The 20,005-nt window shown below is 38.5% G+C and overlaps 1 protein-coding gene across 1 annotated transcript; it reads left to right on the top strand.

The window, feature by feature from the left end:
* The first annotated feature begins 5,408 nt into the window (after window positions 1–5,408).
* Window positions 5,409–11,396, top strand: ttc22 (tetratricopeptide repeat domain 22). The gene is made up of 8 exons (XM_069725350.1): window positions 5,409–5,773; window positions 6,361–6,661; window positions 7,031–7,086; window positions 7,165–7,280; window positions 7,776–7,894; window positions 8,862–9,023; window positions 9,335–9,487; window positions 9,573–11,396. The coding sequence occupies exons 1-8, from the start codon at window positions 5,511–5,513 to the stop codon at window positions 10,107–10,109; spliced, it is 1,707 nt and encodes a 568-aa protein (XP_069581451.1). The 5' UTR covers window positions 5,409–5,510; the 3' UTR covers window positions 10,110–11,396.
* The last annotated feature ends 8,609 nt before the right edge of the window (window positions 11,397–20,005 follow it).

Raw genomic sequence — 20,005 nt, 5'->3', positions numbered from 1 at the left:
AGTCCCCCCGCAATAACACTGACCAGCTTCCGGCATTACTTTCAAAAATAAAATCTGCCTAAAGGAACAGATTTGGGTATTATGAACTACCAAAGTAAGATAGAAATAGTATCTCCCGTGATCTCCCAACATACCTTGACTTAAGTAAACGTGGTTCAAGATTTAAAATAATAATACATAAATACATCATTTAATTGATTTTATTTTGTTTTCATTTCATTTCATAAAAGGACATAATTATTTTCAGGAAAATATACTTAAAGTGAAAAATGAAAACTTGTTCTGCAGAAAAATGGCTCCTGTGAGTGTTAGCATATAATTTAGGGCATTATTCTATTGTTAATATTGATACAGCAGGGTTTAAGTAATATGCCTATGTTACCTGAACTAATATACAGTAAGGTGGTTTAGGCAAAACAAGGTATAGCCTTTATATATATTTATAGAGCACAGTTCATTACGGTAACTTCATGTGCTTTATATTTTTTTAAAACAACATAAAAAAAAAATCATTTGCAATGCAGTAGACACACACACACACACACACACACACACACACACACACACACACACACACACACACACACACACACACACACACACACACACACACACACACACACTAACCCTCTTCATAGGCCTGATAATGCAGGACGGTTTTGAGCTCTGGATGTATTGTTTTTATAGATCTTATAGCTTTTATAGCACATTTACCAGCTACTGGTCTTAATCTGATTACAATGAGAAAGTAAGGTATACCAACTATTGTTGAATTCATCTATCCCTTCATTGTAGCTTAATTGAACAGCATCAACAGGTACACACTGTAAATAGACACATACTATATATTTAATCCATTCTGCACTAAAAAGAAAAGTTAGGCTGTAGACTAAGTTTCAGACTAGACTTCTAATTTTAGCAAAAGCTTCAGCCTTTTAGTAACTCACTCATTAAAGCTGCAGTATGTGTCAGCTGATTCTAGATCATTTCCCTGAGAGGTTGTTTAGATCCCCAGTAGAGTGGGATGAATGAAGAGTCTAATCCGCGCAATGAAGTATTACATATGTCAGCGTTACTAAAGACTATCACATTACTCTTAATACACTCACACACTCACTCACACCCTGTTCGATACGTGACAACTTTCTCCCTGCCTAGACAGACACAGTACAGGCAGTTTTTCCCCTTAACAGGCCTGAACCTCATCGGGGGGGAAAAGTTGGCTGAGATAATACAGCAGGTTAAACTTGTGGTTTCTATACTGGTGGAGTGACGTGTTGGCAGTGTTTTAGCGTCAAAGGAGATGAAATGCTCTCATCAGTGGAAACAGAATTGGTCATTGGGATAATTCAATAAGGTGTATGCACTTTTCCTCTCACATTTTCCTTACGGCTTAGAAAATCAATATCTGCAGACAGTTTTCAGTCCAAGTGCTAACTAACAAAGAGAGATAACGAGTTAGCAAAACATGGCTGATGAGAAAAGAAAATCTAAAAAAAACATGAAACACATCATAAGTATCCTGAAAGCATTTTGTTGGCAGTAAATTTGCTCTACTTCAACTTAATTCAAATGTTGAATTGTCATTATATATGTCTGAGACATAACAAAGTTACATTCAGTGGTGTAATCTGCATCAGGAAATGCCTCTGGAGAGCTGAAGAGATGCTTTTCACTGGGAACAGTCACTCAGGCTGCCAGGGAGAAGCTGACTAAGAATGGAAATATACAGTCGTAGTCATCGGCAAAGAAGTGACTTAGAAAGGCAGGGGGTTTCAACTAATTGAATGTAAAAGTCTGTCTCGGGAATAAAAGGGATAAGGAGGGGGCTATACTTAGGAGGGGGGATAGAAATGTGTATCAAATAACAATGGTTTAAAAGCTGGATTCAGAAGTGGATGTGCATTAGGGCTCTTTCTGATATGACATGAAGACTGGGTACCAGACTTGGACCACTTTTCTCCATTTTGAGGTGGGGAACATATAGCACATACTAAATTTAAATCCACTCATTCTCAGCAATGCCTTAAACCAGTGTTACGCACCGATAGCGAGGACATAACAAAGGCTGAGGAGAGCTCAGCTTGGAGAGAGGGGATAGGAAGGTATAAACTCTGGATTAATGAGGCTTTCCTGTGATCCTATGATCCTTTGTATTCAGTGTCACATCTCATGAGAGGCACCAAATTTCCCAGCTACTCTGGTCAATGTAAACGTCACGTCTCTGCAGACACTAATTTAGAGAACTTTGATGTTTGATTGCTGCGTGGTCTCTGTTCTCCAAATGAACCTGCATTCACGTTTTATATAGGGAGGACAGAAACAATGCTGATACTGTGCACAGATTAGTGGCCTAACTTTTCATAATCATCCCTGCTTGTCTGTGTATACTTTATACTATATTTGTTTAGCTGCTTTCAAAATTTAGCAGATAGGCTAGCGTAATAGTTTAACCATTGAAGCTACTAAATTAGATAATGGAGATGTATATTTAAACCCTACTTTAAAATGGTGGGGTCTAAATAAATCTAAACTACGTAAAAATAGAACAAGAGATTTGACAGTGGGAAAATAAAACTAAAAATTTCACCTGGTCATATTTCATGACTTTTCTTTAAAACCTGGATTATTATTTTTTTAATTTTAATTTTTTTTTTTTTTTTTTTTTACTATAAATGGCCCATGTGGAAGGCACATATAAATGTTAAAAATAAAAAGACAGATAGCTGTTCGGAATAGCCTAGTTTGGCCATATTTCATATTTTCAAGAATGGAGGCTGTTTATTCAATGTGAGGAGGTCCAGAGTAAAAAATAAAGCTTGCTTGAAGTTTGTATAAAAAAAATATATATATATATATAATTTTTTTTTTTTTTTTTTTTTAAAGCTGCTTTGGCCATTGTTTTTAACATGGCCTTGTAAATTCTCATCTACTATAAATGATGCAGGTGCATGCTTTAATATCAGTATCAGTAGATGAAAGAATATTACTGCAACAATGTAGATGCCATTTTCCAGATGCATTGTCTGTTTTGTATATTGTTCTTGATCAATAATACACTGACTGTGTTTTGTGCCAGAAATTAAGACAGACACCAAAACAACTAAGTAGGTTAACAAGGGGTTAGTTTGAAAGCAAAAGAACCTTTACCAGCATGTGGGACACATATTCTAATCCCACTTTAGAGGGGAGTAAACTGTGAAGGCCACAGAGATTATTAGGGGTCAACCTCTCCCCCATAATACCTTTGTTTTGTCTCTTAGCTGCTGGAATGTAAAAATTGTATTTTGTATTGGATCATTTAAGAACAAAATGCTATTGAACTTCTGTCTTTAGCTTAAAGGGTTCACAGTCATTCAAAGAAACATCTGTAATCATTATGTTACCATGCAATCAGCCTCCTATCCAAGATGACCACCATGGCAACGGTTGTTGAGAGCAGAACATTTTCTGATTTCTACACACCCACATGGTACAAATGGAAAAGGGCTGCCCATAGATCTATAGTACTAAATCCACATTACGCAACACATTCTGATGAAAACAAATGTTTATCTGGGTGGTTCAGAGGCAGCAGCGCAGTTCAAACCTGGCTGCATGTTTGGTTTTACAGTTCTTATTGACACGTGTCAACCTGCTGCCTCCTTCCTTTTCACACAAACAGTATCTCCTTTGCCCCAAAGATTGCGAGCTTTTCAATGGAATTTGTGGACAAAATGCTATTTAATTCAGACTTGAAGTAAAAATCGAAATGCAACCCGACTCAAATCATTTGTGACACGTGACACGTTACTATCATGCTACGTCACATACACTCATCTTTTAGTGGCCAGCAGCTGTTAGTTAGCGTGTAATAATGACTAGGCTAGGAAATGTGTTTATTGTACCTGATAAAAACGTGACATCATTAGGGCCCGATGGTGTGAAAGCCCTATTGTTATCCAAGTGATTATTATGACTCTCCGTAAACAACTGCATTTTTGGAGGCTTTATCATATTCAAAAACTCATGAAAGTTGGTACACCCATCTCTCCCGGCGAAAATGTTTTTATTTTAGTGGAGTCGCGTGGAGTGGAGTGGAGTGGGCGTGGCCAAATGGCTCGCTGGCGCCCCCTAAACAGATGCCCCGGCGGCTCCATTTACCTACATGCATGAAATTCGGTGGACATGTGTATCACACCTAGACATACAAAAAAAGTTACATTGCACCATTACGTCAACTCAACAGGAAGTCCACCATTTTCAATTTAGTTGCCATTTTTGGCGATTCGCACATGTTGTACTTTAACAAACTCCTCCTTCAGATTTTGTTGGACCGACTTGAAATTTAGTCTGTTATCATAAGAATTTGTTTTTGTCGATCGGTGTGCCCGTGGCGTGGCGGCCAAAAAGTGACCCAAAAGTCATACTGTAGCATGTCGTCCAAAATATGATATAAAAGTCATGCTATAGTATTGTTTATTTTGCAGTCTGACATTGACCACTTTGAATGGTAAAATGACAGATTTCTGTTGACGGTTTTCTGCCTGCCTCTGTTACCACCTCTGGCTGACATGTAGCTGTCAGATGAGGGCTACTCTCTCATTTTGCGCCTATGTCTGTGCTGCCTGACGTTCTGGGGCTTTTTGGAGTTTTTCCCATCTCTTTAGAGAGCTTGCACTTGTTTTGGTAACTACTGCTGATATAGGCCTGTTAAGACCAAGGATCATGAGTATGATCAGGGGAAACTGAGCAACACCGTCTCCCTTTTGTGGCAGCTGCCAGCCTGGTTTATCATAAAAAAAAGTTTACATGTTACGTGATCTGTCAACAGCTCATCACAAAGCTGCATGTTTTTCTTTACCCTTTTTTGTGATGTCCTAATTATGCTGAAACTATACTAGCAGGTTATACTTTACAACATAAAGTATAGTAACATAAAAGAGAAAGAACATTGACTGTGCTTCATTGAGTGTTTCTTCATTCACACTGAGCCTGATGGTTCACATTCTTCTGTTGGCTACAGCTAATACAGGAGTAGAGGGGGGGTGAAAAGAGCTGAAACATCCTCCAAAATGAGTCTTCAAAAACATCTTGTCAAAATGGACTTCAAGGAATGTCAATGTACTTCTGGTACAGAGCCAAGTCAGAAATGAACAGAGCCAAAGAACCATACACAGAAAGCTCAGGAGTGTGACAATTACATTTTTCAAAAAAGAAACATGAATATTGATGATTACACAAACTAAGAATGAGAATCAAAAGGGCAAACTGATAGAAAAAAAAAGTTTGTGGGCAAACATATGTTTTCATAGTTATACACTACTCACCATTAACACTGTCTTCCACTCCCTAGTCACTCCCAAGCCTAACCTGTTCAACCTGTCTGCACCTGGAGGACGAGAGTGACTTGTGTAAAATCAGACTGAGGAAGACGGGGTGTTTTCTTCTGTTGGATCTTTGGTAAAAAAAAAAATGTATTTTTATGGTACATCTTTTTTAAGTTTCTGAAGGAAGAAGAGAAGGAGACCATGGAAACAGACAACACAGAGGACATCGAGTCCCTCATGGAGAACATGGACTACATCCCAGGCCACTTTCACCTGGACCTTAATCTGAACTGTGATCCTGTTGGACCTGTGAAGCTGCGACATCGGGACACTTCTCTAAAACAAGAGAGCCTGCAGGCTGAGCTGGAGACTGAAGTTGGATATCTACAATACGCTGTCCGCAATCTTCTGGGCCTGCTGTCTTTTCACCTGGAACAGCTGGACACAGCCGAGGAAATATTCAGGTGCTGATTCATTCGTCTTTCTTAAGGTGTAATACAAATATTGACTAGCAAGCTGAATCCCAGAGAGCTGATTTTGATATTGACATTTACTTTAAAGATCTTGATGAGTATTTTTCTGCAGCCTTGTGTAAAGTAGAAACTCCAAACAGATTGAATATTGTCTTTTACATATGCTTTACCGTAACGCTTTCCCATAAACACACTGAATGCATGCAGATGGAAAATAGCCTCAAACACAAACTACAGCTGAAATTGAAACACTCCTGGTTCAGCCAAAGTCATAAATGGGTCTACCAATTATATAAAAATCAGAGGGCTCATCCTCTGGTACCATGAATTCCTGTATACAATTTTCAAAAATTGTTGAAATATTTAGTTTGGCCCAAAGTGGTGTATGGACCAACATGCCATCCAAACAGCAGTGCTGCCAGTACGGCTCAAAGTGTCTTGACTTGTATATAATATAGTTTAGTCAAGATAAGAATGTCGCACATCATGAAGTATTTTTTTAAATACTTCAAAAGTTCAAGACCTGAATGAGGGATCTTTCTCTAATCCTTCTATGCCTGTGTCTTCTGGCCTTTCAGGGGCATTTGTAAAGAGGACCCTGGGAACCTCAACGCCTGGGCCAACCTGGGCTACGTGTACGACAAGCTGGGGAGGGAGCTGGATGCAGGAGAGTGTGTGGACAAAGTGTCCCACCTCATGGGCTTAGATGCTGGAGAGGCCTCTCAGGAGGAGACCAGACTACTGGCTGCACGCTGCCTGGTCGAGCAGGCATACGTTTATCCATATGATGTGGAGCTGGACAGCGAGGACGATCTGAGAGAGAGACTCATGGCAGCACTGACACTTTACAATAGAGCCCTGGATTATGGGGGTCATCTGGTGAGCTGGAAACACAAACACCCCGAATAAAAATAAAATTTCCCCACTGTGGGATTAATATAGTCTAATCTAATCGAAATACGTTTAAGTGATAAGGATTAAAATGCATTTTGTGACTCACAACCATCCGGCTTTTACTGGTTGGTATTTTAACCATGGAGGGTGAGTAATTATGAGAGATCTTTGAATTCTTTGCTCTTTTATGACTCATTTCCTCAGCAAACTTGTATCCAAGCTTAAGCACTTAAAGATTTATGAATGTTTAACTTCAGCAAAGAGTAAAAAAGTCAGGTCAAGACATGAATATTGTGTGAAACTGAGTGAAATAGCAATTAACCAATGCTACTGGGCTGCTTTTTTTTTTTTCAGATCACAGTAGAGGAAAAACGAAGCTGGTATTTTAAAATGGCAACTCTCTATATAAGGTGACGGACTAACCTCAAGAGATTCTGATAAATATCACTACATGGTGAGAAAATATTCAAGTTATTTTCTTCCTGCAGACTGGACGACATCATAAAGACCAAAGAGGACTCTGAATACTCCAGACTCTCTCACTACAATAAAGGGCTAAACCTTCTCAAAGAAACACTGGAATCTGAGAAAAAGCAGCACAAAGGTAAACACTAGTCATGCATATTGGCCTGCCTAATAATCTTTATCATTATATAATTCGACCATGATTATGCATGTGTTACCTTATATGCAACAGTTAATGTTGTTGTTAGTTGGTATGGAGATGCTTTAAACTACTATAAGCAACATTTTGTGCAGTTAAATCTGATCTGGATTACGAGTTACGTAAACTATATAAAATCTAAATGCGTAAAGCAACTACAGATGTCATTTAATTTGAAATTTAAGAGTATAACTATAAAGTTGCGTAAAACAGAAGTAAAGAAAAAAGTATGTGAAAATTCTCCAAATACGCGAGTCAATGTGATTCATTGTTATTAATCGACCTATTGTTAGGAACTTTCTACATTTAAGAAATGGTTGTGACATCTTCAGCCACTTTGTTGATATAATTACTCAGATAAAGAGCCAATCTACAGTAGGCTATAGGTAGAAGCTGGTAAAGAAAAAACAATCTCATTCTGATCTCTCCTGTCAGCTTTAGCCTGGTGTTATGTCGGCATCATGCTGGAAAGGAAGGATGAGTTTTCCACTGTGCCCATGTCGATACACGACTGTGGCTACTCCGCCTCAGATCCTCTATCCTGCTACGGAACTGTAAGTTCAATCACACATTACATGTCGAACCAAATACCAGGCAGGAAAAAAAACAAGTGAGGACGAATTTACCCGGAACTGCGTTTCACAAATTTACTAGTCCCACCTGACTGGTTTGCTCAGTAATTCTCAAGTTGAGATTTCAAACACATATTGATCATCGCTATCACCTGTTGGTCATTTCGGCATCCAATGCATTGTGGGATTGGTCGTAGAAAAGAGTGTACAGGTACATTTTAGTACCATTGTAGAACGCATGGCTTAAACTTCAGGGACAATTAGCCTAATTGAACAGTCTGTGAATCTAGTTGTTACTGTACTGACATTATTTCAGTCACAATCTTTTTTCAAGATTTGTATTTTTACGGTTTACACTTAAAAGTCTAACTGCTGTCTTTCTTTATTGGAAGTGTTTTACACTGTATACTGTGTGTGACGTGACAGCTGATGAGATCTGTTTCTTTTACATTGCATAATGGCTGGCTTTGTGCTAAAGAGTGAACAGATGTACAGCCCTGACTGTTACGGGTTTTAAGTTTACACATTGTATGCATATTTCATGCGCATAACTGTACCATCATCAAGAAATCATATCGAAAACAACACTGTGTTTAGACTGAGTTTATCCAATGTCTTAAAGAAGGATTTTTATAGACCAAAGAGATTTGTCTTCATCCATAGGAATATGTACAGTAATTATTTAACTTAAATTACCAGTGGACAATATGTAGGACACTCTCTGCTATCCTTAGACATTGTCTTGTGACATGCAGCACTGATCCATTTGAAGAGGATTTGGTTGGTGTTGGTGATGAGGCTAAACTCCCACAAGACAAATGCTTTCCTGTTAAGTCAATGACATTATTTAGTATACATGTCAGAGGTGTATTAATCCTACTTTGCAGAGGAATTTGTGCAATGACCACCACCTTACATGTGCCACAATAACATATCTGTCTGTTTTCAGGCCATTAATATGGCCAGTGATGATGCATTCATCCTGAACCGTCTGGCCAAGGTCTTCTTTCTGCTGGGCAAACATGAGATGGCCACAGGGATCTGCAACATGGCCCTAAATGTGCTGCCAGATCCAGAGCTCAACTGGCAGGCTTACTGCACCCGTGCTAAGGTACTGCAGCTGAGACACATCAAGTCAGTGGCAAGTTAGCAGTCTATTACAATGTCAAATCCTTGACATGCTTGAAGATTTATATTAATTTGACTAATAGAATTTACGTTATTTGGGCAATTAGTTCTGTTGTGTTAGCTGGTGTTTAACAGCAAATGGATATTAACGTACAGTATTGTATGTATAGATGCTAACAATGAGTTTTCCTACTGCAAACAGCTGCATAAAGTGATGATATGCTTACATTTAATGACATAAGATGTTAACAAAATGGTGTATAGAACCAATATTCATAAATGTGTTGCTTTTAGATCAACATGATCCTATATGTCAGGGACCTGGAGAAGGCAAAGCATGGTCATGGAGGAATCCCAGACCGACAGAAGCTAACTGAAGCTAGAAAAGACCTGAACATGGTGCTCGCTGTACGTCCATGTCTGCGGACTCATCTAGAGATGGCACAGGTAGAGATGTAAAGTATGATACAAATGATCAAACACTGGGTTCTCTGTAGCAATAGGGATTTCAGATCCATGTTCTATCTTTCAGGTGTACTACTACATGGGTGTAGACGCACTCCAGGAAACCCTTTTGGTGGATGAGGGAGCAGTGAACAGGGCCTTGGTGAGTCTGTCTCATGCCCTGCAGTTAGAGCTGGGTGACAGCTTGCCGGACCTCCATGTGCTCAGAGGACGCTGCCTCCTGCTGAAAGGGGAGGAGCAGAATGCTGCAGACTGCTTTAAGCAGGCCGTGGAGTTAGAGAGACCTGGGAGTACAGACACCACAGCCCTGCGCTGCCTCCTGCAGGCCCTCCTGAATCTGTTCATGCAGGGAGGCCCTGACCCCGGCCCTGCCATGTCCCAGCTGGAGCTGTGGGTGCACAAGGCGGAGGAGCGGTACCCTCAGGACGTAGTGAAGGCCGAGCTGAGGTGCCTTTACAGGACGCACACGGCAGAGGTGACAGAGTTCTCCAAGGCTCTGATCAGGACAGGACGCCTGGACCTCGTGAGGACGCTACTGGCGACAGTGGTGCCTAAACAACTAGCTAAGAAGAGACCAGTGGCTAGGTCTTACTCATACACATGAAGCAGAGAAGTGACTTTAATAGATATACAGACACACGAACAAAGCACACCAGATGAGCAATAATTACCAAACGTCTTGACACCATTTCACAAATCCAAATGACCTGCTGTCACGAAGATCTGTCTGTACTGTAGCTGGCATGCTTTCTTAACTGTGATCTTTCTATCACTGACTATTTTTGGACAGGTAAGGCCAATAAATGATGATACAGGTACAGTGCTGCTTTTGCTTTGTGAATTTGTACCTGCATATTCATATAAATGATTATGTTCAGATGCCACTTTGTCTCTTCAATAGAGATCATATAAATAACTGCTACTCACAGTCCCCCTCAAATGAGTCGTTTGCAACACTGATAGTCCTGACCATTATTAACTAATTACCCGACACCATCTCTTTCTGAATGGATGCTCTACTGCTAATAACCAACAGATGGGGGTATACACCATTAAGATGTTAGCTGGTTTATAAAAGGTTCTGTTTTTGGTGGAAAAATAATTAAATAACAAGCATTTAAGAACTGCAATCTAACTTGGTGCATCAGAAATTAAGGGTTGTAATAAATTAAAGACAGATTTGAATCTCTCAATATATGATGACCTTGATCTACAGAAAGGTAAAAATTCAAAGAAATATTCAGGGCATTTTCCTTCCAGGACTGCTATTTTGTCTCTTTACTAAAGGAATAGTTCAGATTGTTTGAACGAGGGTTGTATGAGGAACAAACCAAAGTTGAATGTGGACTCTTGACTGTCTAACAACAAAACAAAACGTTTCACTTGAAAATGCTTCAGCCATTTGGCTGGAAAATGATCGGTCTTATTTTAAAGATACTGAATTTTAAGGAGAATCAATAGATGATAAATACTTCCTCCTGAGTTATACTGACAATGATTTCCCCCATTTTTAGTGTTGACTGTTATGTTCAACTGAAACATCAGACAAAGCTGCCATAGTTTTCTTTAATTACAATTATTTGACTATTAAATATGAATACATTAAACATTTATATGGGCCACCTTGACTTAATATCAAACTAGTTTGTTCCTGGAAACTTTCCAGGAAATCATAAGAAAATCTAGAGGACAATACAAATATGTGCATCCAATTAACAGTGACAGTAACAGTTTAATCACATGAACTGCCTCAAGTGCACCCTCTATTGTTGATGGGTATAGCTTCGTCAACAAACATTTCTAATCATGAAGTAGACTTCCTACTCTAGACCCCGACCATTTTGACAAGTTAGGCATTGCCTGTTAGGTACTGCGGGTAAATGCTGTGGGATATGCCATTGCTTGATTCTGCTGCATATACAATATCCTTGTTGCTACACCGATAAATGTAAACAAAAAGAAACATATTATAACCATCACCAGATCTTAAGCAATAAGTAAAGAGTGTCCCAAGTAAAACAACATAGTCTCATTCTGTCATAACTACACAACAGAATACAATAAGACCCTTTAAAATGATGAATAAAATACAACAGTTACAACAAGAAGAAATTATTATCACCTGGCAGATGCTCCTAGCTTGGGCAAGGAAACAGAAAAACACAAATTCCATTTTTTTTTTTTATCAATATTTTTAGATTGCAATTTCAACACAATTTGTGTACCTACTTGCAGACCAGAAATATAAAGGCATGGTAAGTCACAGAGGTTTTAAAACTTACTGTAAAGAACAGATGAAATTTAAAATGTCACTATCAGCTTTTTTTAACCACTTTCCTTCACTGTCCATGGCCACAGCAAAGTGACACTCATCACGGCTGTCCTCATAGGAGTAGTTTGCGTAGCAGACAGGCTTGTTGTTGACCCAGAACCACAAGTCCAGAGGGCAGCTGTAGCGCAGCCCCAGCCAGATGTAGGGAGTCTCGGCCGCTTTGGCTTTCTCCTGCACCAATTTCTGCTCTTCAGCACTTGTAATGGAAACCAGGTCGTGGTGGTTCTTTCTGCAGTAATTTAAGGCATCCATCCAATTCTTCTCTGATTTGATCAGGATCCATTTATCTGCCATGAACAAACACAGAGTGTTATGTTAAATTTGGGAACATCCAGTCGATAAAGATTTTGAAATGCACTGTAAAAAACAAGTTGAGAAAAACACAAAAGTTTAAGGCAACAAACTTTGGTAAAAGCTTTAGGTCAGCAACGTAACTAAATTTCTTAGTTTATGCAATTTACATGTTTTACACATAATAACATAATAAATATTTTTTTATAATCAAAACTTTTGCTTACCATAAGTTACACTGTGTTAAAGTAACCCATATCCACATTATGTTCCACTATATAATTCAAAGTACACGAGTTTGGTTTCTCTTAATTTTCTCATTTACTCGAATAAAATTAATTCCTCATTACAGTTCTAGCTATTATCTAGCGGTCAGAATGCCTCCAGCAATAATATTCCCACTCAGAAACCCTCAAATATCCATGCAAGTGTCTGAAATACAGACTTATCTTCATCATGGTTCAAATTGTTTTGATTTCGATAAACGAGAATACCATCTGACTCCTCTGACACACAAAGACCAACCTGATATGCCAATTCATGTAATACTCCCACCAGTCCACTAGAGGGTAGCATGTCAGTGTAGGTTGTCTTGCCTCAAAGAGGCCTGAAAAACTAGTTATGTTTAGGAGAACAAAACACGTGATTAGGGTTACGCATCAACATGAGGATACTTTAATCCACATCGCCTCCTCCCCGATGTGAACACTAGCCTGGGCAAAAATGTGTAACTTGCACCTCCTTATCACTTACTAGGACTCCACTGACTTTGTAATTTGTCATATGACACGGAGTCTACTTTTAACACCAAGGCGACAACATGTGTCACACAGATATGCTACCCTCTAGTGGACTGGTGGGTGTATTACATGCTTTGCCATTCTACTCGGCAATAGAGACACACAACAGCCTCCCTCGTTCATCGTTTTTAAAGGAGAAAAGCGTGTATTTGTAATCTGAAAGTGATGCATGCTGGGAAGTTTATGTAAACTTTTTTGGCCTCTTTTAATATTCATTCCCTGAAGTAAGAATACAGCCAGAAACATAAATACATATATTCACAATAAAAGAGAAAACTCACCATAATAGCAGAAGAAGGGTTTGGTTTTATTGCAATCATCAGAGCTCCATTTCCCTGATTTGTCTGACAAAGTCATAGCACATTTCCTGCTGAATTGGTCTGTTTTATGTGACTCTTCTTTTAACTCACGAACACTCTCCCAGTGTCTATAAGAAGAATTACTCCCATCTGACCACCTCCAGGTGTCTCTGAACAGGCCAATCCACCACTGGCCTTTAGGTTTGATCAGTTTCAGGAGTTCGGAGTTGTTTAACTGTTTCATCCCACTGACCAGGTCTGTGTATTCCTCTCTGCAGTACCTCTGAGCTTCTCGCCATGTTTTTTTCTCCTCAATCAAATGGAATGTTTTCTCGGATGTATTTTTATCTGTTGAATAAGAAGAGAAACAAGTATCATAGGATGTCATGTTTTTTTTGTTGTTGTTGTTTTAAATGAGACTTTTCTTACTTAAAACAGGCAAAACAATAATTTAACATAAATTATAATGATGCCGTCATTGTTTTACTGGAAAAAAGCCTTATTAAGTGGTATAATATGGTACTGTCCATCATGTCCGTCAACTAAAATCTTGAAACGGTAGGCCTGTGCCGGATCAGATTTCATATATTAGTAAAAACCAGTGGCATTTTATCAACACATTCGATTAGTAAAAACTAAATTGATGCTGATGTGTGAGCTAAGTTTTCATTTAGTTCCATAAAGATGAAAGATGAGGTATACGTACAAAAATAACAGACTGACAAGCTGAATACACATAAAAGCATTAAAGCCAGACATTCTCACCATCGTAGCAGATAAATTCTTCTTTTTTTTTACAACCAACGCCAAACCACTTGCCACTGCAGTCCATCTGCACACAATTCTCCAGGGTGGGACCCCGATTTGTCTCACTGAACTCCACCCCAGGCAGAGACCAGTGCCACAACCAACTGATGTTTTTTTTTAAGGTGCTGTACAGCCCAATCCAGGCGTCTTTTCTGGAAATCTGCGCAGATTCACTGAGTCTCTTCATATAGTTCTTGTCAGGCACTGTGGCCAGGTCTGTATACTTCTCTCTGCAGTGGCTCCGGGCTTCATCCCAAGTTTTATTCTCTTCAATAAAGTGGTACTCATACAGTTGACACACGAGGAAGGAACACTGGGCTAAAAACAAATAAACAAAAGACATACATTGTTCAGAATTAGTGCTGATAGTATTGCAAGAATGTCATTAATGTCACATACTTCCTGCACTTTTTCTTTTTTATTGCAGTTATTGAGTAATTAGTGTGAGCAGTCGAATCCAGATTTAGCAGTTGATTCTAGCTATAAAAGATATGTAGTGAGGTGTCGAGCTGGAAATATGATCCATTTACCCATCAAAATGAGCTGAAACAGCCTCCACTGCATCGCTGCTGTTTGATGAAACTAATATTATTTGGTCTCTGTTGGATTAAAAATAGTCACATTTGTCAACAGGCCCTCTAATATGCAAAGTTTAGTCCATGGTAATGATGTGGACTATAGGATGGTAGGAAATATGCAAATTACAGTCCAAACAGAAGTAACGGCACATAAAAATAAACCGCAGATAAGCATGTCTACGTAGAAGCAGGAAATAATCTGGCTTTGCCTCAAGATGTGATACATTTTTTGTACACACACACACAGATGTCGAGTTTTATTCAACACAATGTCAACTGAACTAAATTTAAGTTTGTTTTAAATAACTAAATCCACAAACAAGCAGCTGAGTAAGCTAAAATCTCTCTAAAGCTGAGGGGAGCTGCAGATTCATGTGAAAGATCTCAGGAGGAGTGACTCCTATTACATCCTCATACATTATGTAGCCATACATGTTTCGGTTTTTGTATGCAAAATACGTTCCAAAATACAGGTCATTAAATTAGTTTAAAATCTTACTTGCTGGTAAATGCAAAAGCTATACATAAAATACGATTTAGATTTTAGATACAAAGCATTTATAATATGTATTTAAAAAAAAAAAAATACTTCCACCTGTATACAGGGGTGGACGTTTCTAATGACACTACAGAGTTTAAACTTACACGCTCTGGTTATTTCTTCTCTTCTTGCGTCACTCTGATGTCTCTCCTTGATGCTCTGATGAAGACTGCACTCGGCAAAATAAGCAATTTGGTCTAACACACAGGTTTATTGCAGCTACGTCAACATCAGCATTTGAATATTCAAGCTAAGCAGCTCTTTCATGGCTGGTATAGACGCGTTTATATCGGCCATGAAAGAGGTGCTTTACATAATTCAATGGAAACAGGAAGACATATAAACACAGAACTGTTCGCTGTCCAACACGCAAAACTGAAGTGTCCCTGAAAAATGTTTAATGAGGAAAATAAAACAAATGAAGGTTGTTTTTTTTCCACTCAATATCTGAGATGTCTTTAAGATACATTTTGCATTCTGAAAGACGAAAAGTTTGAATTGTTGAAGACAACCTTTAGTCTCCGTGTTAAAGCTTTGTTTTTTTTCTGTTAGATGTAGACCGAGGTTAATCTGACAGTTTTTATTCATCATGGCGATTAAATTTCCCTTCATTCAACTCTTTTTGTGTGTCATACAATAAACATCATCTGACAGTTAGTGTCTCCACATGCAGGTGAGTCCCTTTCATGTATCATCCTACCTTTAACCCGTTGGCTATTTTTATATATATATATATATATATAAATGTTCAACTGAAACATCTCAAAATTCAATTACCAGCAGCTGCGAGGCCAAAATAAACAACTTTGGTCTCTATGAATAAGGGAGTTTCTGTGTGGTATGAGCAGAGAGACGTGAACTATCTGATGATGTGGTTGTTGTTGGGTTTTTTTTTCTTTTAATGACCCTGAGTTTTTACAGTCACCTTTCAGTGCCTAGAATCATCCATGAATGAGTCTTTGCATTCAGAGTGCTTCAATTCCCCAAGTTGTGTGAGCACGCTCAGGTTTAATACAAGCATCACCACCGCTTTGAAATAAATATACGATATAACTTTGAAGTAGTAGTCGTTTATTGTTGTTATTTTAGAATTTCAAAGGCTACGCATGGTGTAATCAGTGGGATCCATTAAACCTAGACCAACCTTAGGTGGCGACCTGGCAATCTAACTTGAATTTTAATTTCATGTTATGGTCATAACACATGGAAAAGGTAACATCATGAATTGGTTGCACCTGGACAAAATGCTGACCATGGGATGAAAAACAAAATGCATAAATAGCCAAAGCAGGAAGATAATCTAGCCTAATGTTTAAAAAAAACAAACACAACAACATTTGCCCCCTCAGTGACTTCATCCTGGCACTGAGCCTGATCACAGACACTTGAGAGAATTTGGAGACACGTCAAGTCTTGGTGTCTCAAGACTGAAATTTGAAAAACCCTAACAAAGAAATTGCATTTTTACCTCCACTAAATCAAAACTGTAAATCATATTATAAATTACAGCCTTATTAGAATAAGTCACAATGATGTAATTGAGCTTGTTCTAAAAAAAAAAAATTCTCAAACACAACTCTGATGCAACCATATAGATGTGTATCTGAACGACAACATCACACACAACACACAACATCACACACAGTATCACACACACAACAACAATATCACACAACACAACACACAACATCTGATGCCACAGAAATGACACTTTACATCCAAACCAACCACCCTGAAGATAAAAGCCAGGCACTCTCAACCAGACCCGTCTCCAAGAACCTCAAACCAGTCCAGCTGCCTCCGGGTAACACTTAGATAAACCACGTGGGAGCCAAGGAAAGCTGTTTGTGCTGCAGGACTCACCTGGCTGACGTCACACTTCTGTTTGATGTTACCGGCTGCTGTGCGTTGAGCTGAGTAAAGTATCTGCAGGGCTGCTCCTTCAATTTCAGTCCTTTCTTCTTTCTTTTTTTTTTTTTTTACTGTTTCCTCAGTGAACAAATATCCAGTTTCCAGCATTAAATGAACACACAACTTACAGCGCGACAAACAAACTTTAGCGCCACACCGGTCCTTTGCACTTCCGGGGTCACACACGCCTAACAACAACAGTGACCTTCTTGCTTTTACCTGAGCTGCTCTACAGCGACACCCGGTGTACACACAGGGAATTACATTAAAATGATTGGTTACGATAGGAAGTTGCTTTGAGCAGATATCCTACGAGACAGATTTCAAAGAAGATTGCACACAAAAAGTTGTTGAAATCCAAGTCAAAGATAAGGAAACTATTACCTCTAAAAAAAAAAATCTGCACAGTCATTGCATCTTGTATGGTGTGTGGTGTTTGTGTGTCTGTATAGACAGAGACAATATTTTTAGTGTCTGACAGGTTTGCCATACCTGTACTTCTATAAATAAAATGAGACTCTATTAACATTTTGCAAAAGAGATACCTGTCTTGTAATTTTGCACTCAGACACTTAAATACTGTGCCCTAAAAAAATTCTAAAATTCAGTGTAAAAAGTATTATAAGGTTCATAAATTTTAGTTTGTGGGACAAGAAAAGTTAAAAAAATATTTTGTTCAATTGAAATTTGTGTTTTGCTGTAACCTCTGTACAAAGGCGGGTTCTGCAGCATTGTTTATAGGTTCTGAATAAAGCTCGACAAGCCACTCCTCACAACACATGACCTCTCAGAGCTTTCTGAGGTGACAACAACGCTGGATATTTATATTGAAAATGGCATAAAAGCTGAAAGAGACTCCTGCAGAAGTTCAATCAAAAGATCCTGGCCACAGGAATTTTTGTAACATGAAAATGTACCTTGTACAAATACAGAGACTACTGGTGTGGAGCATAGTGTAACTCAACAGCTCCTTCCTGCAAATGAAGAGATTGTTATGGCATCAGTATAATAATAATAATAACAACTACAATACAAAATCTTTCGCTGGGAGACATATGTGTATCAACTTTCATGAGTTTTTGAATATGATAAAGCCTCCAAAAAGGCAAATCATTTTACGTAGTAATAATAATCATAATCATAATAATCATAATCATAATGTACAAGACAAATAATTCCTTGTATAACAATAGGGCTTTTGCACCATCGGTGCTCGGGACCTAATAATAAACATGGTATCAATTTGTATTAAACAGATCAAATCTGTAAAAAAAAATTTTTTTTTTTTTTATTGAGGCAGCTCTGACTGGGTCCATGCATGTAAAAAGGTAAATATGTGACATGGCCTCAGAGGAACCTCACACACAGCCTGTAGATTTGACTATGGAAGGATGATAATTATTAATTTTGTCTATTAATCTTTTAAACTATTTTCTCTACAAATACCTGTTGGATATCACACACTACAGTCAGACAAGTCTATGCAAAATAATCATGAGCATTTAGTGCATTTTAGTGCAGTTTTCTTTGACTTTAAGAGAAATGGTCAACGAAGACATTTACATAACCCAAAACTCTAAATATCTACAGACGCTCCCTGCTGCTCATTGCTTTTCTCATAACTCTCACTTAAAAGCCTGTAAAAAATGCAAATTTCTTACAGTTGAAAGGGAGCCGATCCACCGAGGAATTTACAAAGCCCAGAGCTCGAGACACCGCAGACACTCCCTGCTGCTCAATGGTGCTCTGGTCATTCTCACTTATTACTCCATTTAAATGCCGTGCATATGCAGAGAGTGGGAACTAAAAAGTAAAAGTAAAGTTGCTAAATTAGGTGCTAAGCCTCATATGGTCGCAACCACATAAACAGAATAATATAAATCAATTAGAATTTGAAACAGGTGTCATACACAGAACATGATTGAATTTAATGCTTAATGATATCAAAATTAGCTTGCAAATTAATCTAACCAGACTCTAAACAATGAGTAAGTGTTGGGGAAAACGCCAATTCTGCTACTAAATTGTATTTTACTCTGCACTGATTTCTGTGTGTTAACAGATTATTTTTTTTTGAACGTGCAGCAATGACAGCTCAACCTTTGATAGACTGGAACACTGGCCTGTTCGGCTGCTGCGAAGAAACAAGTTCTTGTAAGAATGAACAACTTTCAATTACATTTAAAAAATATATATATATATATATTTTCTGCACAGTTGAAAAAAATTTGCTCAAATGTATGAGTCCTTATTTAGTCATTTAAAAATTCTTAGATTGTGTATTACAAAGAAAACGTGCTTGTTTTCCAGGCTGCTATGGCTTCTGATGCTGCCCCTGCTTTGCCTGCACAGTTTCAGGACATTTTGGAGAGAACTGCTGTCTCCTGTTATGTGACATGTGCAGCCCTGCTGTGACGGAAGCCTTCGGGTTACCTCTGTTTGCGCCTCCTGCTGGTTTGGCTCTGAGGGTTGGCATGAGACACAGATATGGTATCAAGATATAACATGTAAAACTGATACACATTCATGTTTGAATGAAAGCCTTGTGTTGTTGGTTTTTTTAAGTCTTCATAGACAAATAAAATCAGAAGTTAGATAAATTAGAAAAACTAAATAATAACTGGGGTATAGTAAAAGATATGATAAAAAAAATAAAAAAATAAAAAAAAGAAGAGCATAATTAGAAATTGTTTCTCTCCAGGGTACTCTCTGCAAGGACATCACCACTTCCTGTGTCTGTGTCTGTGTGTGGTGCTCCTGGTGTCGAGCTGAAATATCAAAAGAAGACATCCGTGTTGTTGTCAACATGCAGCCCTCTCCAGGGAAGACAACTTAAAACCCATCAGTGTAACGCGATAGTTACCTGGCTATCTCACGTTTTGCTGTGGAGGACAGGCGTGTCTATTTCACGCTTTCCTGTGATACTGGGCTGAATAACGAG

Source organism: Brachyistius frenatus, unplaced genomic scaffold, assembly GCF_029030835.1.
Source record: "Brachyistius frenatus isolate BFR_SWC_R1_liver_20210118 unplaced genomic scaffold, ASM2903083v1 Contig_419, whole genome shotgun sequence".
NCBI classification, from domain to species: domain Eukaryota; kingdom Metazoa; phylum Chordata; class Actinopteri; family Embiotocidae; genus Brachyistius; species Brachyistius frenatus.
This window is presented reverse-complemented; position numbering and strand designations above follow the sequence as displayed.

Coding starts and splice junctions, on each gene's coding strand:
- ttc22 (XM_069725350.1), top strand. CDS start 5,511: ATGGAAACAGACAACACAGAGGACATCGAGTCCCTCATGGAGAACATG. Junction 6,662..7,030: donor TGGATTATGGGGGTCATCTG/GTGAGCTGGAAA, acceptor TTTTTTTTTCAG/ATCACAGTAGAGGAAAAACG. Junction 7,087..7,164: donor ATGGCAACTCTCTATATAAG/GTGACGGACTAA, acceptor TTCTTCCTGCAG/ACTGGACGACATCATAAAGA.